This window comes from Copadichromis virginalis, linkage group LG12 (genome assembly GCF_057382275.1).
Source record: "Copadichromis virginalis isolate Kocher_CV1m ecotype Utaka linkage group LG12, C_Virginalis_male_GT1.1, whole genome shotgun sequence".
Classification (NCBI taxonomy): domain Eukaryota; kingdom Metazoa; phylum Chordata; class Actinopteri; order Cichliformes; family Cichlidae; genus Copadichromis; species Copadichromis virginalis.
The window spans coordinates 3,220,300-3,244,825 of record NC_140629.1 but is presented as its reverse complement, the minus strand read 5'-3'; the positions used below and the strand labels follow the sequence as shown (position 1 = coordinate 3,244,825).

The 24,526-nt window shown below is 39.8% G+C and overlaps 1 protein-coding gene and 1 long non-coding RNA gene across 2 annotated transcripts in view; one reads left to right on the top strand and one right to left on the bottom strand.

The window, feature by feature from the left end:
* Positions 1-24,526, top strand: part of adgrd2 (adhesion G protein-coupled receptor D2) — a 55,961-nt gene that overhangs the window by 14,746 nt on the left and 16,689 nt on the right. Inside the window, exons 9-19 of the mRNA XM_085474372.1 lie at positions 2,851-2,985; positions 3,109-3,217; positions 8,941-9,046; positions 9,132-9,187; positions 9,337-9,463; positions 9,651-9,754; positions 9,947-10,049; positions 13,729-13,882; positions 16,584-16,717; positions 18,042-18,157; positions 20,070-20,190. Of these exons, the coding sequence (XP_085330498.1) occupies positions 2,851-2,985; positions 3,109-3,217; positions 8,941-9,046; positions 9,132-9,187; positions 9,337-9,463; positions 9,651-9,754; positions 9,947-10,049; positions 13,729-13,882; positions 16,584-16,717; positions 18,042-18,157; positions 20,070-20,190 (1,265 nt within the window). The remainder of the gene's footprint in view (positions 1-2,850; positions 2,986-3,108; positions 3,218-8,940; positions 9,047-9,131; positions 9,188-9,336; positions 9,464-9,650; positions 9,755-9,946; positions 10,050-13,728; positions 13,883-16,583; positions 16,718-18,041; positions 18,158-20,069; positions 20,191-24,526) is intronic.
* On the bottom strand, positions 9,594-12,117 carry LOC146696288 (uncharacterized). Its single transcript, XR_014923221.1, has 4 exons — positions 12,072-12,117; positions 11,564-11,709; positions 11,297-11,432; positions 9,594-9,782 (listed from the first exon to the last, which is right to left on the bottom strand). It is a non-coding gene; the product is annotated as an uncharacterized LOC146696288 (long non-coding RNA).

Genomic DNA, 24,526 nt, shown 5'->3' with positions numbered 1-24,526 from the left:
TTACCAATCAAATCACTATTGGCCCGCTATAAATCAACACCATCAAAACAAAGTCTTACAGTAAGTCCAAAGACAAGGATGAGACTGGATTAAGTCCCATACAGAGAAGCCTCCAACAATCAGATGACCCCCCCACCCACGAACAAGCACTGGCTGACAATGGAAAAGAAGAATATGAAGAATCACTGCAGAGTGACATCATTTTAACTCGCTCAGCCTGTTACAGCCTGTCCGTTGCTGTCATTTACTATCATCAGATCACAACAATCTCCTCAAGACGCTTTATATTGTAAGGTTGCTTTATATTAACGACCCTACGAAAATACAGAGAAAACCCCAACAATCAGGTGAAAAACAGGAAGAAAGAACTGGGGGATAGACATCTGCCACGATCGGTTTGGGATGAGGAGAAAGAGCAGGACAGAACACAGACTGTTAAAGAGAGCCAGGGATTAATTATAACAAACAATTGAATGCAAAGTGGTGGATAAACACAGAGAGGTAGTGAAAAGAGGTGAGTGAAGGAGAAAGACTCGGTGCATCATGGGAAGCCGACAGCAGCCTAGGCTTATTGCACCATCACTAAGGATGTATTCAAGGTCACCTGATCCAGGCATAACTATAAGCTTTTTTTTTTTTTTTTTTTAAGGAAAATTTAAAGCCTAATCTTAAACGTAGAAAGATGGTCTGTTTCCTGAATCCAGATTGGGAATTGGTTCTACAAGACAGGGGTCCTGACAGCTGATGGCATGACAGCTGTTTCCTGTTCTCCTTTTAAAAACCCAGGAACCACAAATAGGATGCAGTCTGAGGGGGAAGTGCTCTGTTGGGGCGATAAGGTACTGTGAGGTGTTTAAGTTGTGATGGGACATGAATATTCAAGACCTTGTATATGAGGAGAAGAAATAAATTCAATTCTTCATTTGATTTAACCAACTGGGGAATAAACAGTGATGGAGACATGACAGACTGGGAAGAAAAAGGACAAAGCACAGATCAGACAGATGGAGGCAGGACACAGAGACGAGACAAAGACAGACTGGACATGAAAAATGGAACAGAGATGAAAGCAAACAAGAACCAAAACTAGAAACATAAGTAACAAAACTCAGATGCTCTCAGACTGAATACAATTCAGTTCAATTCCAAAGAATCAATAACAAACACTGCATGCGGTCTGGGTCTTGGGATAAAATAACATAGTATTTTTTTAATATATACTGACTGGATGAACACATGAATGCAGCATTGGTCGTAGCAATTAAAAAACACGATGGAAAAACAATAAGCATGTAAACAATGCTCACTCTTAGCCTTGAAAAATAAAACATGGAGAAAATAAAAAATAAAATATGAGAGTAAAGTCCAAACTTCACTGAGCCAAATGTAAACATGGTCACTAACAAATTCTCTGAACTTTATTACCCACACCATAAAGCAGCTGACCCCCAACCCAACAATCATATGACCCCCCCAGTTTTTCCCTGTGTGTATTATTGTAGGGTCTACCTTACAATATAAAGCACCTCAAGGTGACTGTTGTGAGTTTGTGTAATTAATTGAATTGAATTGTAATTGAATTATAGAGAGTCTGAGACAAAACTACATGACAACAAAACCTCACAACACAAGGTCGTGTTCAGTTTCCTGTTATCACTTCAGAGTTCTGGTGGAAAAATTATTAAGAAAATGGCAACTGTGTAGCTTCTGGGTGACATCTTTAGTTTGAACTTATCACTAATAATAACATTAATAATAACATAATATTTAGTCTGAAAGTCACTGATACTAAAAGCAAAAGGCCGCAAATGTGATCTCCCACTCACAGATATGTAATAATTACAATCTAATATTCTGGTCTCATTTCTTTGTCTGGTTTGTTTTATTTGCTTTCAGGACTTTTTTAAATTTCTGATGATGTTTGAGTTATGTAAAAATACAAAATTGTAAAACTTATAAAGCTTGAAGCACCTCTGCAACAAGAAACTGTCTATTATTAGATTAAAGTCCTGGTTTGGTGCAGTATAGAAATAATGTTGCTACGGAAGATGTTCTATCTTGCTGAGGTGGCAAAGGTACAGACATTTTTGTATTTATGTAGAAGTACAGATACTTGAGTTAAAAAATACTCCAGTAAAAGTTGCAGTACTGATTCTACTTCTTTACTCAAGTAAAAGTGAAAAGGTACAGTCTCTGAAATGTACTCAAAGTAAGAAAGCAAAACGTATTATTCACAGGGAGAATGACTAATATTTTATTGTAAGATTATACTATATGTGATATTAACTGCACACAAACAGTTTGTGTGTTTGCTGATGTTTGTTGGGCTGGGTGAAAATGTGTACAAATGTTACGTTGTGTAGAAACATTACTCATGTTTATTCCTCTAGAAGCTCGACTACAACATATGGACACATGCACTCGGCCCAGTTTTACCTGCTAAGTATAAACGCTATAAATGATACTGCTGAGCCTGAAGTAACGGGCCTGCTTTGAAAATGTAAGGAGTAGAAAGTACAGATCTGTGTTAAAAATGTTGGGAGTAAAAGTAAAAAGTTGTCAGAAAAAATAATATTCATGTAAAGTACAGATAACTGAAAGTGCTGCTGACATGCAGTAACAAAGTATTTGTACTTCATTACTTCCCACCTCTGTATCTTAGCTTTCTGCTAAGATGTTTTCAGTCTTTGTAATTCACATTATTGTCATTGTTTTGAGACTTTGGTTTAAACCTGCTACTGAAAAAGTGTAAACGTGTGTTACTAAATGAATATAACACGAGTTGTAATATGTACTATAAGCATTAAAATGATGAATAATGTATCTAAACCTTTTTACTCCTGTTCGTAGAATTGGTGGTGCAGCAGCAGAAGCTGCAGGAAGTATTCAGAGGATCGAGTTTCTGTGGACCTGAAACAGAGACGCCAACCATCCTAGACTGTATTTCAGTCCCACATCAGAAGATGCAGGATCTCCATAACAATGGTTGGAGATTGCTACAAAAACCATCTTCCCTGTCTTGCTCTTCAAGCAAGCAAAAACAAAACATGTTCTTTTTCTTGGTTCAACCTGACAAACCTTTGCCATCGTATTTTATCACATGTGCAGGTTTCCATAAGCTCACGCTGGTCAACATGTGGTACGGCTCTCTGTGGCCTTTTTTCAATCCTGAGGAGAACATCACCATGGAGCCCACCGTCACTGATGGCAGCCAAAGGTAAAAGTTTAACCCACTGTCATGTGTTATCCATAAAGTTGTGACTGTGATGTAAAAAGATGGGACTTTTCAGCAAACATTGACATTTGATAAAATGAAAATTTCAATATAATTTACAGCACTGCAGTTTATGTTCACGTTTATATGGAGGATTATTCTGGAGTTATGTGAGAGAAGTAACTCCCGGGCAAAAGGCTTTAAAACCTGATTTGTTGAAATAATTCTTTTAGATGAATTTCGACTGGGTATTTGGTGCATATAGTTTTTAATGAAATTGCAGTTAATTTTGACCATGTTTCAAAGCAACTGTCCCAATAAGCACCTGGATCATTTATTCCCATTTAACACTCTGCATATCACTGGCTTGCATTAGCTGTTTATAGCCAACAGTCTGTATTGTTGATCATTTTTGGATAAAGTTTCAAAGAAAATACATTACTTTCTCTTATATTTTGATTAGTGTCCCAGCTGACCGGGCAATTCAATCAGATAGCCTCCTTTCTCTGAAGCAACGTGCTAAATACTGAACAATTATGTTCTAGTCAAATCTACTATTTTATAATAAAGGTGATTAATTTCTGACTTCTCAGAGAAGCCCGGTGTGCTGGCTCAAATTTGGGTAAAAATGTGAATTCAGATCAATGATTTCAGTAATTTTTAAACAAACAGATGGCTCAACATCAAGTTTTATTGAATGGTACCCTCAAAACACGGACTCAGCATTAACAGTACTGAGGCAACCCCAGAATCCTGGCTTTTGAAGTTGAGTTACAAAGAAAAAGGCGTAGTTGAAACTGTCCAGTAGGCTCACTCTCATAAGCAATTCACTCTTAGTTTGACGCTTATTACTCACATGTGTTAAGTACAATAATAACTTCATGGAGAAAATCTGTGTGATACTTTACATTCCAAAAAGTTTAGGGAGTACATTCATTTTTTGTCATGGGCTGGGTCCAGTGTTTGAGTTTTTATATATTTTGGTATTCATTTGTGCCCTAGTTTAGTTCATCTAGTTAATTTCGAGGTTGCAGTTCAGTCCTTTGTTTCTTAGTTGTTTATGTCATCTCCTCCTGGTTCATGCGTCTACCTGTCATGTTCCATGTGTGTGTGGTTATGTTCAGTTCAGGTCACGTCTAATCCCCATGTTTCCTGTTTTACTTTGAAAGTCTGTGTCTAATGTCAGTGTATGTAGTTTCACTTTCCCTGTCCTGTCATTAGGTTCATGTGTATCAGCTGTTCCCCCTCATGTGTTTCCACTTCCCTTGATCATCTCTTATGTGTATTTAGTCTCTGGCTGTGTCCCAATTCAGGGTCTGCACGCTTGAAGTACGCGCACTACGTACGGTGCATACTATAAGTACGAGAAGTGCGGAAGTGAGAGGCTTGTGAAATGGGACGGTCTAGCCTACGTAGCGCTGTTCAGGTTGCCTAGCAACCATGATACTAACCGCGAGAAACGTCTCATACAGCTGTGTTTGACAGAAATGAAGGAGAAAAAATGTTTTGTTGGTCATTCATTTTTGTCATGACATCACTTTGATTAGTTGAGTATCTGAGGATATATATATATATATATATATATATATATATATATATATATATACAAAAAAAAAAAAAAAACCACCCAGCACGCCCCTGCGGGCGGTTTATCCTTCAAGCTCGGGTCCTCTACCAGAGGCCTGGGAGCTTGAGGGTCCTGCGCAGTATCTTAGCTGTTCCCAGGACTGCGCTCTTCTGGACAGAGATCTCCGATGTTATTCCCGGGATCTGCTATATTTTCTCATTTATTGTTTTTTCTTTATTTGTATTACTTTCTACATTGTAGATACATACCAAAGACATCAACTATATGAAGCAAGATATATGGAATTATGTAGCAAAGAAACAATTGATGAATAACTCTAAATATGTCTTATATTTTAGATTTCTGAAAGTAGCTGCCCTTTGCTTTGTTGACAGCGGTACAAACCCTTGGCCTTCTCTCAATGAGCTTCATGACGTAGTCACCTGAACTCGATTTCACTTCACAGGTGTGCCTTGTGAGGGTTTAGTTGTTGCCTTCTTAATGGAGCTGGGACCATCAGTTGTGTTGTATTTGACAACTGTTAGAATTCATATTATGGCAAGAACCAATCAGCTACGTAAAAAAAGGACAGTCCATCATCACTTTAACAACTGAAGGTCAGTGAGTCGAAAAATTGCTAAAACTTTGAATATGTCCCCAAGTGCAGTCGCAAAAACCATCAAGCACTATGACAAAACTGGCTCACATGAGGACCGCTGCAGGAAAGGAAGACCCAGAGTCCCTCTGCTGCTGAGGATACGTTCTTCCGAGTCACCAGCCTCAGAAATCACAAGTTAACGGCACCTCAGATTAATGCCACACAGAGTTCCAGTAGCAGACACATCTCTACATCAGCTGTTCAGAGCAGACTGTGTGAATCAGGCCTTTATGGTCAAATAGCTGCTGAGAAACCACGACTAAGGAAAAGCAACAAGTAGAAGAGATTTGTTTGGGCCAAGAAACACAAGAAATGGATATTAGACCTGTGGACATCTGTGCTTTGGTCTGATGAGTCCAAATTTGAGCTCTTTGGTTCCACCTGTGTGACACAGAAACGGGGAAATGGATGATCTCTACATGCATGGCTCCCATCATGAAGCATGGAGGAGGAGGAATGTTATTATGATGGTGCTTTGCTGGTGACACTGTTGACACACTGTGCCTTCAACATTGAAGGCACACTGAACCATCATAGCTACCACAGCATCCTGACCAAGAAGAAGAGTGATGGAGTGCTGCGCCACATAGCCTGGCCTCCCGTCACCAGACCTAATTCCAGTGGAGATGGTTTGGGATGAGATGGACTGCAGAGTGAAGGCAAAAGGGCCAACAGGTGCTCAGCATCTCTGGGAACTCCTTCAAGACTGTTGGAAACCATTTCAGGTGACGACCTCATGAAGCTCATCGAGAGAATGCCAAGAGCGTGCAAAGCAGTAGTCAAAGCAACAGGGCGGCTATTTTGAAGAATCTAAAATATAAAACATGTTTTTTCATGTTATTTCACACTTTTTGTTTAATACATACATATGTGTTCATTCATAGTTTTGATGCCTTCAGTTAGAATCTAAAATGTAAATAGTCATGATAGTCAAAAACAGAAAAAACATCATATTAAAAGGTGTAGCTCTCTCTTTATAGTTAACAAGACCAGAAAAGGCTCCAAAAAAAGAGTCCTCATCTGCTTGAATGCATTGCAAAATAGCAGAAAATCTATATGAAATAATCTGTATAATAATATATAATACACTTTTATTTTAAAAATGCGCTGCATTCAGAAGCATTTCAACAGTAACATTCCCAGAGTAACTGACAGAACATGGCAGCATTTCTAAATGGTAAATGGTCTGTATTTGTATAGCGCTTTACTTAGTCACTAAGGACCCCAAAGCGCTTTACACATCCACCCATTCACACACACATTCACACACTGGTGATGGCAGCTACATTGTAGCCACAGCTGCCCTGGGGTGCACTGACAGAGGCGAGGCTGCCGGACACTGGCGCCACCGGGCCCTCTGACCACCACCAGTAGGCAACGGGTGAAGTGTCTTGCCCAAGGACACAACGACCGAGACTGTCAATTCAATTCAATTCAATTCAATTTTATTTATATAGCGCCAAATCACAACAAAAGTCGCCTCAAGGCGCTTCATAGATACAGAGAAAAACCCAACAATCATGTGACCCCCTATGAGCAGCACTTTGGCGACAGTTGGAAGGAAAAACTCCCTTTTAACAGGAAGAAACCTCCAGCAGAACCAGGCTCAGGGAGGGGCGGGGCCATCTGCTGCGACCGGTTGGGGTGAGAGAAGGATGACAGGATAAAGACATGCTGTGGAAGAGAGACAGAGGTTAATAACAGATATGATTCAATGCAGAGAGGTCTGTTAACACATAGTGAGTGAGAAAGGTGACTGGAAAGGAAAAACTCAATGCATCATGGGAATCCCCGGCAGCCTACGTCTATTGCAGCATAACTAAGGGAGGATTCAGGGTCACCTGGTCCAGCCCTAACTATATGCTTTAGCAAAAAGGAAAGTTTGAAGCCTAATCTTAAAAGTAGAGATAGTGTCTGTCTCCTGAATCCAAACTGGAAGCTGGTTCCACAGAAGAGGGGCCTGAAAACTGAAGGCTCTGCCTCCCATTCTACTTTTAAATACTCTAGGAACAACAAGTAGGCCTGCAGAGCGAGAGCGAAGTGCTCTAATAGGGTGATATGGTACTACAAGGTCATTAAGATAAGATGGGGCCTGATTATTTAAGACCTTGTATGAGAGGAGCAGGATTTTGAATCCTGGATTTAACAGGAAGCCAAAACAGGAGAAATCTGCTCTCTCTTTCTAGTCCCTGTCAGGACTCTTGCTGCAGCATTTTGGATCAGCTGAAGGCTTTTCAGGGAGTTTTTAGGACATCCTGATAATAATGAATTACAGTCGTCCAGCCTGGAAGTAATAAATGCATAAACTAGTTTTTCAGCGTCACTCTGAGACAGGATATTTCTAACTTTAGAGATGTTGCACAAATGGAAGAACGCAGTCTTACATATTTGTTTAATATGTGCATTGAAGGACATGTCCTGGTCAAAAATGACTCCAAGGTTCCTCACAGCATTACTGGAGGCCAAGGTAATGCCATCCAGAGTAAGAATCTGGTTAGATACCATATTTCTAAGATTTTCAGGGCCGAGTACAATAACCTCAGTTTTATCTGAATTAAGAAGCAGAAAGTTAGCGGCCATCCAGGTCTTTATGTCTTTAAGACATTCCTGCAGTTTAACTCATTGGTGTGTGTTATCTGGCTTCATGGACAGATAGAGCTGGGTGTCATCAGCATAGCAGTGTAAATGTATGCTATGTCTTCTAATGATGCTGCCTAAGGGAAGCATGTATAATGTAAACAGAATTGGTCCTAGCACTGAACCCTGTGGAACTCCATAATTAACCTCAGTGTGTGAAGAGGACTCTCCATTTACATGCACAAACTGGAGTCTATTAGATAGATATGATACAAATCACTGCAGTGCAGTACCTGTAATACCTACAGCATGTTCTAATCGCTCTAATAGGATATTATGGTCGACAGTATCGAACGCTGCACTGAGGTCTAGCAGGACAAGCACAGAGATGAGTCCACTGTCAGAGGCCATAAGAAGATCATTTGTAACCTTCACTAAAGCTGTTTCTGTGCTGTGATGAGCTCTGAAACCTGACTGAAACTCTTCAAATAAACCTCTGCAGATGATCTGTTAGCTGTTTGACAACTACTCTTTCAAGGATGTTTGATATGAAAGGAAGGTTGGAGGTTGGCCTATAATTAGCTAAGACTGCTGGGTCTAGAGATGGCTGTCGGAGCCGGGGCTCAAACCGGCAACCTTCCGATTACAAGGCGAACTCCCAAATCTTGAGCCACGATCGCCCAACATTTCTACATACTGTTCTGTTGAAATTTCATCCTCAGGTTATTTAATTCAGTTTTTTTTTTTTGTACAGCACCAAATCACAACAGCAGTAGATTTATCTTGTAAGGTAAAGACCTTACAAACGTACAAAGATTCATCAGTATTTGTTTCAGATAAAAGGTTTTGGTGCCTGTTCTTTATACTTGGTTCTACCTTGTGTGCTTTCACTGTGAGAATTCACAATCTTTTGTGCCAAACCAGGTATTTAGGCACCATCTTGGGTTCTTCAGTCATTTCTACCACAGTACTGGGAGATGACCAACCAGTTAGCATGGCAGTTCGCTTCCAGCTCCAACATAGAGTACAGGTCAACAAAATCTCTCTATTTTCTGCTAACTGTACATGTCTACCATTTTTTATAACTATATTCATATTTCTCATATGTTCTACAGAATCCAGATGGTACTGTGTATGATCCCGTGTGTGCCTTCTGGGATTTTAATCTAACGTAAGTAAAAATTACAGGTTTTTTTTTAAGGATTTGTATTTTGAATTTCTTTAAATTCCCCATAAAACCAGAATAAATGTAATTTTTTAATCAAAAATGGGGATGTACATATGTAAATTGTGTTTGTTGAATAAATTGTGTCTTATTAGCCCAGACGCTGGTGGGTGGTGGAATACCAAGGGCTGTGAAATAGTGTCCAAGCAGTATGGATATACTGTGTGCTACTGCAACCACACCACCAACTTTGCATTACTGCTGCAGGTGTATGAAGCCCAGGTAATATTCCTCTACTGTCACGGCTGTGGTACTCTGGATTTTATTTGTGCTTTCATCTTCACTATGAGCTATTAATACAACATTTGCTCTGTGTGTGTGTGTGTGTGTGTGTGTGTGTGTGTGTGTGTGTGTGTGTGTGTGTGTGTGTGTGTGTGTGTGTGTCTGTAAATGGGTGTTACTGTGTCAGAGGAGCCCAGAGAATGAAAAAGCTCTGCAGGTGCTGACGTTCATTGGCTGTGGAGTGTCTCTGTGTGGCCTCCTCTTCACCTTCATCCTCTTCATCTCCGTGGGGTGAGTCACAAACGTCACAGAGTGCACTCTGTAAAGCATCAAGGGTGAAAAGCATTTCATATAACCCTGCTAGATTCCCATCAATAAATGGTGAACAGCATCGCAGTAAAACTTTTTTAATCCCGAGAACTGCTGTAAGAGCTTTGCTCACATATTTTTACTGTGTGTCCTTGCGTGTGTGTGTTTGTACAGTGTCCCTAAATCAGACCGCACAACTGTCCATAAGAACCTTATAGTTGCTCTGGGAGTGGCTGAGCTGCTGTTGATGTGCAGCAGTTGGGCTTCTGAAAACGAGGTGAGTCTTTGCATATAATTGAACACATCAAGTGTTTTAAAAATAAAAATACATGAAATTAAATCAAGCAATTTCTAAATCCTGAGAACTTTGTAACTTTATGTTCTTAATATTTACTGGCAAACCCAGCTGGGGTTTAAGGAAGAGCAAATGAATATCCCCCATTTAAAAACAAAGAAAAATCCTGTTTGGACACCCAAGTGGAAAATATCTGAATTTTTATAGGTCATTTAGAGCGATATCAGCATCAGTGTTGATCCTAATCCTACGCTATCAGAATGTGGATTTTGTAAAAAGCTTTTTGCTCTTAATAAATTGATAATTTATTATTAATTGTTTATTGATAATTGCTTTATCTGAAACATTTAAGTGTGAAGAATATGCAAATAACGAAGATTTTTTTCACTACATTTCATATTTAAATGAATAAAATGATGTTTGTCATGTGGTTATGTTTCAGTTTGTATTCCTTTTATGTCAGAATCTAAAAGACTCAATCGCGGACTCAGAATGAAGTTTGGTGAACTTATTTACAGTGGCTGGAAACGGTGGGCTTGAGCTGAGAGACGTGGAACATGGATGCACATGTTGCAAACAAACAAACTGTGACAGGGTTAATTAGAAAGTCGATCTCAAATGTTCCGATGTAATTAGGAGAGAGTTTGCGGGATTCAGTCTGTACCTAAAACGCTTGCTGGAAAGCCAAACCTTTTGACCAGGTGAGTAACGCGGTTCAAGTGTCCTACCGCGATGCGCACATTGTTTATTCTGCTCTTTCGTCCAGAGCAGGGCTGTTTGTGTCGCCCTCCTGAGTTGCCAACACCTGCCGAGATGGTGTTAAACAGGTGGTACCAAACACTCACCTTCCACAGAGGGCAACAAGAATCACTGATAGCCTATCAATAGCGGGAGCCCAGTCGCTGAGGATGTCAGGGAGTTATGCGCATACTCGACCCAGGCCAACCTGGAGTTCCACCTGGGAACTCCAGGTGTATTGAAGAGAGGCCTGCAGCTCCTGATTTGTCCTCTGCACCTGACCATTAGTCTCTGGGTGAAATCTGGGCTCCCAGAATGGAGCAGAACTCTTTCCTCACCTGTGAGGCAAAGTGAGAGCCACAGTCTGACACGATGCAGCTGGAGCCCATCATCAGTCATTAGCTGGGCCATCTCCAGTGCGGATGGCACTTTGGGTGATAAAATGGGTTGTTTAGAAAAGTGGTCAACAGTAGTGAGGATAATTATGTTACCTGCTGAAGGAGGAAGGGCGGTGATGAAGTCCAGAGACATGTGGGTCCAATGCCCCCAGAGGAATCCTGCGGGCATGGAACTGGAAGCCTTACTTTGGACACACGCCTGACAAGCTGACACATACTCCCGGTCATCCTTTTTGAGGGAAGGCCACCAAAACAAACATTGCAGGAAAATTATCATGCAGTCCAAGTCTGGATAGCACGTGAACCTGGCCGCATGCCACCAATGGATGACCTGGGATCAAACTGAGGATGGGTCGTTACCTGGATCAGGGAACCTGGGACTCGCTCTCCCACATCAGAAATCCAGCGATACAGGCGGCGATAATATAGTGGTCTCCTCTGCAGAGGCATCCAAGGGCAAGAACTGACAGAAAAGGGCATCGGGTCTGACGTTCCAAGAGTCGGGTCTGTGAGTAAAAACACAGCTAACTGATCCGGAATTAAAACAGGACTACAACAGTTCAAAATCAGGACTACTGAGGACTTAACCAAGACAGAACCAGAATCAGAACTAGATGATAGCAGCACTAAAAATCATCATAGACCTGCACTACACTTATTTTTTAATTCTACCAAAGTCCAATATTTAGATTGAGAAAAGTTTATATAATTATTTAGTCTTGTTGTGCAAACAAGCTGCAGAACTTAATAAATATAGAATTTGAAAAATAGTAAACCTAAAAAGAAACACTAGGTACGAGATACATGAGGACCTGTGATACGGTGATACTTCTGGTAAACAACCATTTGACTAACATGTGTGTCTCACCTGCTCTTGTTCATCTCTGTTCCTCTCTCTCCCTCTCTGTTCCTCTCTCTCCCTCTTTGTGCTGAAAATCATCAAATATACAGTTGAAACCAGATATTTACTCTTCAGATAAAAACACTTTTTTAATTGTAACATCAAATCAGACTAAATGTTAATTTTTTTAGATTGATAAATATAAAAAACATGTTTGTTAACTTTATTCTGAGCCACACTTATGGAGCTCCACAGTTCTCTTCCTGGTGTTTTGTTGACATCTCCTGATGTTCCCATGTCACAGAAACAGGCTCTGTGTTTTGCCTTATATGCATCCACAGCTGTGCCACCAGTTTACTCACATGGACTCTACGAACCAATCAGAAGCTTCTTCAGCTCAGAATGGAATCGTCTGCAGTTTCTTATTAATTAACAATAAACTTAGTGTACATGTACTCCTAAATTTGAAAGTGATAAAAATAGAAGCTCTGTCTCTTTTTATTCTGACATTTAACTAATTCGAAAGATATTTCAATATTTATTTACCCAAAACAAAACAAGTTTACTTTAAATTGATGTTGTACAGTAAAAAAAAACTGTTCTTGTGTTTTCCATAAAGTGTAAATATCTGGTTTCAGCTGTGAATATACTGCTGTGTGTTGAAGTTCCTCTTGTTTTGCATAGAAATATACTGAACAACATACAAAGCATAATATATAAAATAACATCTACCAGAGTTTTTTCTTTGAAAGAAGCTCCTTATGTCCATTGTTGTGTTCATCAGTACATAACTGAAACGCTTTGTTTAGCCGTGGAGGGAAACAACTGAAAATATGAAATAAACACATGTAAGCTGAGACTCTCTAAAGAAACAGCTTTGTTGTTGTTCGGCTTTTCATTTCGCCATTTGTTGATTCACTCGAAGAGCGAGTAACGTAATATGGGTCAAGTGATCAGTTTGATATCAATCTTTCGTGATTCACCGTCATATTTACATTATTTGTACAGTAGGAATGATTTGCTTTGGTACCTGGTCAAACTTCAGTTCTCCTCTGTCTGCCTGGCTGCGTTTCTCCAACAGCGCACTCGCAGGCAGCAGCTGCCCCGCCCCCTCGCTCAGTGCCTGAGCTCGGATCATACCAATATCAGGGGGGATTCACGCACAGTCGTAAATTCCTACAGTGTGCACTATGTGCTTCGAATATTGTGTGTAGTTTTTGCTTTATACAGTTGTCAGCCAGGCATCTAACTATGAAAAAATTACACTCCAAAAGACCCCGGGCTTCTGACAAAACAACCCGGGCTTAAGCCCATTAAGCCACACCCCCGCTCCGCCCCTGGCTAATCATATGTGCGGGCCAGTTGATTACTACCTGGATCTGCCTGGATCTATTTATAGTCTGATCAGTGACTCAGCAGAGAAAGTGCACTGCAGTAAATGATATAAGTGCATGTTATGACTTCATGCTGTGAGTAGTCTGTGAGCATAGCAGAAATATACAGCCATGTGTCATTAGCACAATTTTTAAGTATAACCATTAACCAGTAATTAATGGCTATGTTTTATGAAAATCTGCAAAGACATGACCAACAAAATCGTTTTCATCCATGATTCAGGGAGGTAATTAACAATGCAGCTCAGCCCACAGCTCACCTTTGCTTTTGTATTCCTTAAATCCTGCAGACAGCATGCTTCCTGGTGACTGCACTACTTCATCTCTTATTCATGGCTTCTTTTTCCTGGATGCTGGTGGAGGGCTTGCTACTGTGGAGTAAAGTCGTGTCTGTCAATATCAGCGAGGACCGCAGGATGAAAGTCTACTATGCCATTGGCTGGGGTAAACTCTAATCTCACTGAAGCAGCTTGTCAAGTTTCAGTCTGGTTTATGACATTCAGAAAGAAACATTCATTCTAAAAACTTAATATCAGATTAGAAACTCAGAGTGTCGCCATTGAGTGAGTGGCAACAAGTCCAACAAGGATTAATTCCATTTCATCATCTTTAAATAAAATCTTTTCAAATCAACTTTACAATATCACAAAACTTTATAACAGTTAATTCTCAAATAAACTCCTGATAATGGCAGAAAGACTCTTCATCTTCCCAAATCTTCAAATATTTACTAGTTATGGGAAGTTTGGCTCTCTTCAGAGAGCCGGCTCTTGTGGCACGGCTCCCAAAGAAGAGCCGGCTCTTAATTTGTTATCATCTGTAGCCTCATATTTTAGCTTTATTTGGCAAATATGAATGCTTTGTGTGTTGATAAACCCTTTTGCATTTAGCGTTTTTATGAGAAGCCTTATAATTGCCTAATTTAGTGTATTTGTTCTGTTTCAATAGCAGGATTCTTACAAATCCACTGAACAGAAGCAGAACAAACTCAGCAGTCTGTCCTCAGTGCAGGCTGACATTCAGAAAACTCAGAAGCCTCAGCTTGGATGGGCTGATGTGATTTCTCCTCTTAGTATCTGCTTCTTTAAACTGCAGCCAGATGCTGCTTCATTTGCTGCTGTCAGTTATATGTATGTGTTTCTGCGATGCACTCGCACTCTCCTCCTCACCGCTGTCCTTGTCTCACTCACTGACTGAGGGGTAGTGACGCAATCCTGAAATATTTATACTTCCGTTACCAGCGTTTCATGTTTCAGGATCAATTCCTATATGAAAATGTAAATATCTATCTTGATTAAATTTGTTTTTAATCGTAAATATGACATCCAGACAAAAGTAAACTCTGCAATTAGCGGGATAGTCGGAAACACCCTGTTAATAGGAACTACAATCGCCTCCCGCCTCTCATTCATGTGCGTGCTACACCTCCGCAAGAGTGGGAGCCAATGAGAAACCCGAGTCACAAAACATTAGAGCACAAAACGCACAGTCTTGACTTGTTCACAGATCATAGCTGCGTTTACGTTCAGCATAGAAGTGATGCTGTGTGTGATGGATGTGGGAAGACAGTTAATACAAAGAGCCGATGCTTTTGTGCACATCACTAATATTCACCAAAGTGGCCTTAATGATAGTAAAGTGTTCACTTTGTTGAGTGGGCTCAGTGTAGCATAAACAACATTTAGCAGCATAAATACAACAAGAATGGTCGTGTATGTTAAACAGACAGTTAGTTTTGGTTTGGTTGGCTCTCCTTACAAACTCACCTTTTGGGCTATTTGTGCATTATTTAAATGTAATAACTGCAAAGTCCGTCACAGTCTTTCAGCAGTCTGAATGACATTTTGACGAAATTTGTATTAACAACAAAAATAGGTACAGCTGCTTTAACAACAGTGTCAAATTATTCTGTCTATAAAGTGGTTCCTCAAAGGATACAGATAATCTAACCACAGAGAGAGTACACGTTTATTGTTTCTGTGCGTTCACAAATCCCTGACAAGGTCACTTTTAAAGCTACATTACGTAGTTCAGCTGCTACAAGAATAAGACAATGATTGGGAAGAAGACTGAGTTAACTAGCTTTACTTTGAGTCTAGAGAAGATGCTGCTACATTAAAAGTGTAAAATGTAGACGTCACTGTAGCACATAGTGGCCACTAAGTAGTTCTGCTTATGTTTCTTTGTCCAACTTTCATTCCTTTCAAACATGTGCTCATGTCTGCTGTCACTAGATACCACTACGGCACAGAAGTCATCCAACAACCAAACTGTGTTTTGATCTGTAGCTTGGCTCAGCTGGTACTGGTGGCCAGTGAAACTGTGAAAGATGTGCAGAAGCAGAATGATGGCGAGCCCTGATGTTGTCTAAAGCCACATGTTACACATGCTTACAGTAGTTAATCAGTCAAACTGCAGATGAACTCTTTTATATTCTAGACATGATTCCTACTAAATAGCAAACAAACCAAACAAAACAAGTTTCCTGCACCTGACTTTCAAACTTCCCAGATCCATCTGTGAGTCTGCGTGTTTTGTCATATGATGAGAAGTGAAGCACAAACAGTTTTCAGGTGTTCCTCTCATCTCTCCATGCAGATGTGCAGAGTTACCCTTCAGAGGAGACATTCAGTGGGACAGGCTTCATAGCGCTCCTCTGTTGAAGCAACGTCTTTAAACGTGTCGCCTCTGTGACACCAGCACAGCAAGGCTGGTATAGTTCAGCACGATAAACTAAAAACTACAAGTAAAAACAGAACTTTAGAAACAAAACTTTCATATTATGGAATTACAAAAGTAAATAATTTAAAATTAGAGGAAATATCTTTGGATTTGGTCTTTGTGTGAAGAACTGGCGTGAGAGAGCCTTGGCGCACATTGAGGATGAGACGTGACATCTGTTGTGTCTTTTATAACTTCTTATAAAATTTCCTTGAAAAATGCACACATTATAATAAAAATGATGTATTTAAAAACCGAACACTAACATACTAATAATGTAATATACCACACCAAACTGAGACAAAAATCCCAAAACCAATTTAATAAGCACAAAAAACTGTAAATGAAGTAAAAATATAGAACTATAACTATAACTCATAGTATTATTTGATATGCAGTTGTTCTGTTATTAAACTGTTTTCAGGTGTGCCTGTTCTGGTTGTTGGGGTAACCCTGGTGATATCCATGGACAAATACAAAGCAGACGATCATTGCTGGCTCAATGTGAAGACCGATACAATCTGGGCCTTTGTGGGACCTGTGATATTTGTCTTGACAGTATGTAATCTTATTTTTGCTGTATCTGTCCCTGATTTTCATTCTATTCAGTATCTTTATTGGCCAAGCAAACAAAATTTCATGTCGCACATTTTGTTCCAAATTTCATGAAAGTTTATAGATGGTAAATGGCCTGCATTTGTATAGCGCTTTTCTAGTCCTTAAGGACCCCAAAGCGCTTCACACTACATTCAGTCATCCACCCATTCACACACACATGCACACACTGGTGATGGCAGCTACATTGTAGCTACAGCCACCCTGGGGCGCACTGACAGAGGCGAGGCTGCCGGACACTGGCACCACCGGGCCCTCTGACCACTACCATCACCATGATGTAATAAATCTTAGACATAATCTGACAGAATGCTGTTGCCATAATTAAGCCAACAGTAACCACATAAGTAACTATCCTTATACTAAAAAATTAGAGATCATCTATTGTTACTAACAGAGTCGTTTTTAACAGTAGAAGGTTCAAGTGATGTGAGATTGAAAAGAAAGTTTACAAAAAATAACATTTTTATTTGTAGCCACTTATATCCTGATGAAGAGACTTTACACTTTGTCTTATGTGTCTGTTTGTGTGGTGTTTTTTATGTTTTTTAAGAATATTTAAATGTGTTACATATAAGTTCCCATTCTTTTCAATCACTTCATTTTATAAGGTTAAAACACCGCAATATTAGAGGAGAATATTATCATCCAAAAGATCAAATGATTCCCTATGAGACAGTGGGAAGGAAGAACCCGCTTTTAATGGGAAGACTTCAACAGATCCAGGCTCAGGGAGGGAAACACAGAGTCACCAAACCAAACACAAACTGGAGAGTAGACAAAAATGACATCACAATGCATCAACAAGGAGCTGCAAAGAACCTGCTAATCAAATGTGGGGGCAAAAAATGCAAATTTTATATTTTTAAAAGATTATTAAAAATGCTTTATGACAAAATGCATTTATTTGGTTTGCCTATTCATACGGTAAATTTTACTAATAGAAATACAAATATATAAACAAATACCTGGATGTCTTAATGAGAGTATCAGGTCATTCTGGATTTGTTGCAGAATCATAACAGTGAGTGTTTCCTTAATTTGTATATTCTGTTCCCTCCACCTGACAGAGGCGAGGAGCTGTGCAAACTGAAATCACGTACACTGCATTCACTGAATGCTGTTTGCTGTGATTTGATTTCCTGCAGCCTGAGCAGAAGGGGAACATCTCCCTCCTCCTCATGTGAGCTGGAGGCCAAGTGGTTCTGCAGTGGCACGTCTTGTGTTTGCCGGAGGCCGTGTTGATGCTGTTGTCCTCTGCCTGCAGGTCAATGCGGTTGTGCTGTGTCGGGTTGTCATGGTGACTGTTTCCAGCGCTCGTCGCCGTGCTAAGATGCTCAGTCCAAGCTCAGCATCAAAGATGCAAACCTATGACCTTACCTGGTGAGATACAATAAAGTTTGTAGCACTCTCTGTCACTCCCTCTCCTCCTGCTTTTTCTGTGCTCTCCTACGATTTTTTTTCTTCTGTTGTCTGGCCAAACTCGCTCTGCCTCTCTCTCTCTTCACACAGATACACACAAGCTTGCTATTTTCTTTTTGGTTGAGCAACCCATGATGAATAGAGACAGTGTGAGAGACGGGGAGTTTACTGTGGGAGTTGTAAGTGCTTATCAGCTTAACACCTGGGCCCTGCACAATTGTTTCTGTGTGTGTGTGTGTGTGTGTGTGTGTGTGTGTGTGTGTGCGCGTGCGTGCGTGCGTGCGTGCGTGTGCGTGCGTGCGGTTGCTACAACTTTGCTACAACTGTTATTCTTTAAAGCACTTTTCTTTAGAATTTCTCCTCACATTAAAGGACCGGATTGTTCCCTTCTCCTATTTAGCATTTCTGTTCCTATCAAGTCCTCTTAAAATTAAGATACCTGAAAAAATGAGTTCCCCACCAGGATTGGAAGAGGCACAGAGGAAGAGGACAGCCAAACGCTCTCTGTAGATGTCGTACAGTACGGTGTTTGTTCGTTTTATGTAACAGTCATTGTTGCCCTTAAAGTTGTGGCAGAAACAACAAAGTGTTGTTGTCCTGCTACACTAACTGTTAATTACATACATGTAAAAATGTATTAGTCTTCCAAATGCTGAGCAGCAAACACGACTTCCACCCAGTTCTGTTGCAGTGCTACAGTTAAACTTAGTAGCTCTGCTACGATATGCTTTTTTCTTTTCCTGTTAAAATGCAGATCTGTGGTGAGTTTTTGTTGTTTTTTACGTAAATATTATTTCAGACACAGTCGAGTTTTCATTTTCTGGACAAAATGAATCCAAACCATTTGATGTTTACCCCCTTAATATCCACTCTTTCATCATCGACCGGTTTAAGGTGTGTCTTTTGTTTTAGGCCCAAATAAACGTTACTTTTTTAAACCGTGCAAATATATTTCCCATTACATCCTATAAATGTTAGTTTTCTGCTTCCAATTAAGCAGATATTCTTTAAAAAGTGGTTAAGATGTTAAAATCATTACAGGTAGGGAAGAAATTATTATTTAATGCACATCTACATGTACCTGTAGATATTTTATATGTAGAATGTGTGGGCATTCTTCAGTAATGTGCTTGTCAGAGGATAATGCACAGGTCAAAATATTACAATTAGAAAGTCTTGCTGTCTGAAGGAGAAACTGGGATCTCACATATTTTACCTGATGATAATTTCAGATTCAGGTAAACAAAATGCTTCAACCCAGCATCAAGCAGCTCTCTTCCTTTTTATCTCAGCCCAAAGCTGTTTCAGTCTGTTTGTGAGGGAACGAAGAGACAGCGAGAGCGAGAGGGGTGTTACGTCAATTGAAGAGATTAGAGGGAAAACGACTTTCAAAAATAAAAGGGAAGAGAGTGTTGGCTTTGTCCTTGCAGACACAGTGTAGTCTGAAAACTCAATCTCTCTACCCAGGTGCAGCAGTGTGACAACAATAGTGGTTTGAACAAAGGCAACCTCTTCTGCCTTGCCCCATGAAATGGTTATTGGCCGTATAAGCACCGGGATCATTGAAAGAAAGATTGCAAAGGAACAGGAGCATGACTGTGGTAGGCGGTAAAATCTTTAGCTATGGAGAGATCTTTGATGAGAATTCAAGGAGGAAATATCTGAGAAGAAAATGTCATCAAAATAACTTGAAAACTCCGCTCTGCTCGTTCCTTCTGTCTGTCCTCAAGTTTTATAACAGGGTTAAGAAAGAGAAAGAAAAGTACTCAGGAATCAACACAAGGTGAATTTTCTTTCATAGGTGTGAGACCTCGAGCTCATCTTTGCACACACCCGGTGTTCATGGATGTTTCATGTACATGTGTGCTTGCAGGGCTGTGACCCGTCCAGTTCTGATCCTGCTGCCTGTCCTGGGTCTGACCTGGCTGTGTGGCGTGCTTGTCCATCTGTCTGTGGTAGTTGCCTATATTTTCATTGCTCTCAACTCCTTCCAGGTAAGCAAAGCCCCAGCTCTTTGCATATTGCTGTAATATTAGTGGTTACTTGCAAAAGGAAACAAAACAGCAGCTGAATTGTGTTCATTTAGACCAGGGCTGCCCAATCCCAGTCCTCGAGAGCTACTATCCTGCAGCTTTTAGATGCATCCCTACTCCAACACAGCTGAATCAAATGGTTTGATTACCTCTTCAGCATGCCATCGTGTTTGGCAAAGGCCTGATAACAAGCCATTCATTTGATTCAGCTGTGTTGGAGTAGGGATGCATCTAAAAGCTGCAGGATAGTAGCTCTCGAGGACTGGGATTGGGCAGCCCTGATTTAGACAATGTGTCGATGTGATATATAATCTTTCTTCTTCATTTACTCAGAGAGGAGAATTCAAATTACATCATTCATTTAGACTTTTGATGCCAAAAGCCACACTTCTGGCTTTATGACGTGCACATGTCATCTACAGGAGAGGCTCTTAAATGAGTAAATGGCATACAGAAACATATAATACACAAGCTCAGCGTGATGAAACATTAATAAAACACACCACAGAGGTGTTTGGACCAAACAGCACAGAGGACTCCCTGAAGGTAACTGCCCAATGAGATGCTCTCAGATAACCGCATACTTCAAATGATACAACAAAGAGACAATAACAAGTATTGGTTGTTTTGTATGGTTAGAAAGCAGAGGTGTAACTGTAGACTGTCTTGTGAAAAGTAACATTTGTGTTTTATTAATCATAATTACTGCAACATTACAGTTGCTTATGTATTGGGGGTTATCTACCAACTGGAATGTCAGTGCTTTGAACCTCGGCTTTTCAAGGGAACAATTCTATACTGAGAGTAGCTCCAGGTGCATCAGTCAGTGAGTGGGTGTGATTCAAAAAATTTAAAAAGTGCATAGAATAAAGTGCAATATGGATGTGTTCGTGAATTGGTGAATGTGTTGTGTAGCGTGGAAAGTCTTTGAACACCCAATAAATGTTTAAGAATCTCCCATTGGCTCATTCGGGCGGCCTTTTCACTTGAATGGGTTGAATTAGGTATTCAAGCAATCAATTACTTGGTTACTTTTGTCAAAAAGGTTTATTGTTAAAATGATGAAATGTATTAAAAAAGGTTTAAAGCATTTTGCACTTTTGTTGTAAAGAGGGAAACAAAGAACCCCAGCCTCTTCCAGTGGTTCAGTCTTCCTCCACCTTCTTGGTTAGCAGCTGCATAGTGAAGTGTATCCAGTGCTGTGATGTTGTGACGATACATGTTAGTGTAACCAGCACAACAGCGGAGAATACCAGAGGTGTGGACTCGAGTCACATGACTTGGACTCGAGTCACATGACTTGGACTCGAGTCATTAATTTTATGACTTTAGACTTGACTTGAAAAAATGTTCTAAGACTTGTGACTTGACTTGGACTTTTACACCAATGACTTGGGACTTGAATTGGACTTGAACCGGTTTACTTGAAAAGACTTGATATTTTACCCCAAATATAAAATTTAACATGCATATTATATAGAGATTGAAAATGTGACGTCATTCACGGGTAGAACCACAAAGGATTCTGGGAACTCGTGGCAAGCGGTACTAGCGCACGCAGGCTTTTAATTGAAATCAGTTACACAGCGATAAAAAGAAACACAAAAATGTCAAGAAGCTGTTGTATTATTAACTGCAATAGCCGGTCGCATGACAGCCACGGGAAGCCGACGGGTCTGCTCCAAGCATTTACACGAAGGTCAGTCTGCTGTTGTAGTTAATACGTCATTTTCATAACATAATTGGTGATATAGGTTACAAGCAAGTCTGGCGCTGAACAGAAATTGTCGCGCTATGCTCCTTTATTTATTGTGCATAAATAGTGAATTGTCCTGACACAATATTGTGTTTCGCTTCTGTTATTATGGTACATTGACAAAAACATATACTTTTATTCACAGGATAAAACAGGTTTTTTGTATCACTAATTGTCCAGTACGATTACAGCATACAGTATTATTGTCACTGCTACATTTCTGTGATGAACCAGAAATTATTTCCACTGCTAATTAATTACCGTTGAGCTCAAAGGTCCTATTAATAAACGGTTAACGAATGTGTATTTATGACGACGATTTGTGAGACTGGTAAACTTATGATACGTACGATGGTCTTTCGTTCTACACGGTGCATTTCAAGGTCCTGCACCCATCCGTCGGTAAACTGTACCTGGGCTTGTTGCAGTGACCGGAAGTTACTAAACTTCATGAGTGTATGCACTCACTCCAAGAACCGTGTGATTATAAATATGCATATAAATATGCTACGATGAGATAGCTGACTTCATCTAACTAGCAAATGTTGTCCAGGCTACGTTGGTGATGCAGTTTTTTTTAAATGTGTATGATATTTTTGTCATGCGATTTTAAAGCTGGTCCTACAACCGCATCCAAGAATAACATGCAGCTTATCTCAGAACTGTCGGTGAAAATTATTCTTGGAGCTAGGTTTAATTGAGCTGCATTTTAAAGAGGTGCAATTTCACAATTTGTGTATATTTTCTAAGTTCACTATTTTGTCATGTGTTGAGAAAAACACAGATTTTAAAATTACATGGTCTAATATTTACATTTAGCATAACTGCAACATTATTTTTTCGTTTTTTTTTTAAAGACTCGAAAGGACTTGAAATTCAAAGTTTCAGACTTGTGACTTGACTCGGACTTTTACACCAGTGACTTGAGACTCGACTCTGACTTGCCTGACATTACTTGAGACTTGACTTGAGACTTGAGGATAAAGACTTGAGACTTACTTGAGACTTGCAAAACAATGACTTGGTCCCACCTCTGGAGAATACCACCTCTATTAAAATTCAGTACAGTAGTGGTGTATAAACACACAGAGCCTGAAAAGTGATGAGTGAAGAAGAAATGCTCAGTGCATCATGGGAAGCCTCTCAGAAGTCTATTGCACCACACCAGGGGATTCAGTTTCACTTCAATTATAAGCTTGATCAAAAAGACTCATTTTAATCCTAAAGTTCAAATCCAATTCAACTCAATTCAATTCACTTGTATTCATGAACAATAATACAACTATAATTCAAACTGGGGGCTGGTTCCATAGTAGAGGGGCCTGATAGCTGAAGCCTCTCATTGTACTTTAGGAAACTGTAGGAAGCACATGTAAGCCTGCAGTGTTCTGCATGAAGTGAAGGAGTTTTAGGGCGATTGTCAGGTTTGATGATAAATGAGAACGCCACATGCAGACTCATAAGCAGGCGGGGATCTAATGAGAATAACCTTCTATTGAAGGCGGGACTGAAATCCAGGCGATAACATGATTACTGCAGACATGTCTGAATAAATAAAGCTGGATATGATCTGCATAGCAATGACAATGTATGCCATCTTTTTAACACTACTCCCAAAGACAGCATACGTATGTAATGTCAGAAGTATTGTGTAATGTGAAATCACATTACAATCACATTATTGATACAGTGATGTCCTTATACGTACATTCTTCAGTCATTTAGACAATAACCTAACACACAGTTTGTAGCAATAAAAAGCAGTACGGCATTAAAACTGACTGTATGCCAACCAAAGCCAACAAGTACCTGCAACAGAGATGAGCAATCAGGCTGCCTTTCAGTTCAAGCCAATTCATGACTCAACAAAATTAGGGAGACACACCAACAATCAGATAATTACCTATGAGCAAGCACCAGGAAAAAACATCCGGCAGAACCAGGCTAATGGTGGAGCAGCCATTAGGAGTAAAGGGAAGAGAAGGGAAAAGAGAAGAAGGTTGTAAGGAGACAGAAAACATCCACACTACGGGAGAAAGAAGAAAAAACAGCATTGCAGGCTCCATTTCTTCATTACTGCTACAGGGACTTATATCTAATAAGATTAACCCTATGGGCTCAAAATGTGGTCATAAATATTTTGTACTTGTAAAAAAGATTTGTGTGTGCGTAAAAAAGATTTGTGTGTGTAAAAAAGATTTGTGTGCGTAAAAAAGATTTGTGTGTGTAAAAAAGATTTGTGTGTGTAAAAAAGATTTGTGTGTGTAAAAAAGATTTGTGTGTGTAAAAAAGATTTGTGTGTGGGTAAAAAAGATTTGTATGTGTAAAAAAGATTTGTGTGTGGGTAAAAAAGATTTGTATGTGTAAAAAAGATTTGTGTGTGTAAAAAAGATTTGTGTGTGTAAAAAAGATTTGTGTGTGGGTAAAAAAGATTTGTATGTGTAAAAAAGATTTGTGTGTGGACTTAGAAAAAAAAACCCTGCAAGATACAAGTGCGAATTTTGACCCCATTTTTCTTCCTTTCATCTGATTGGTCAATGT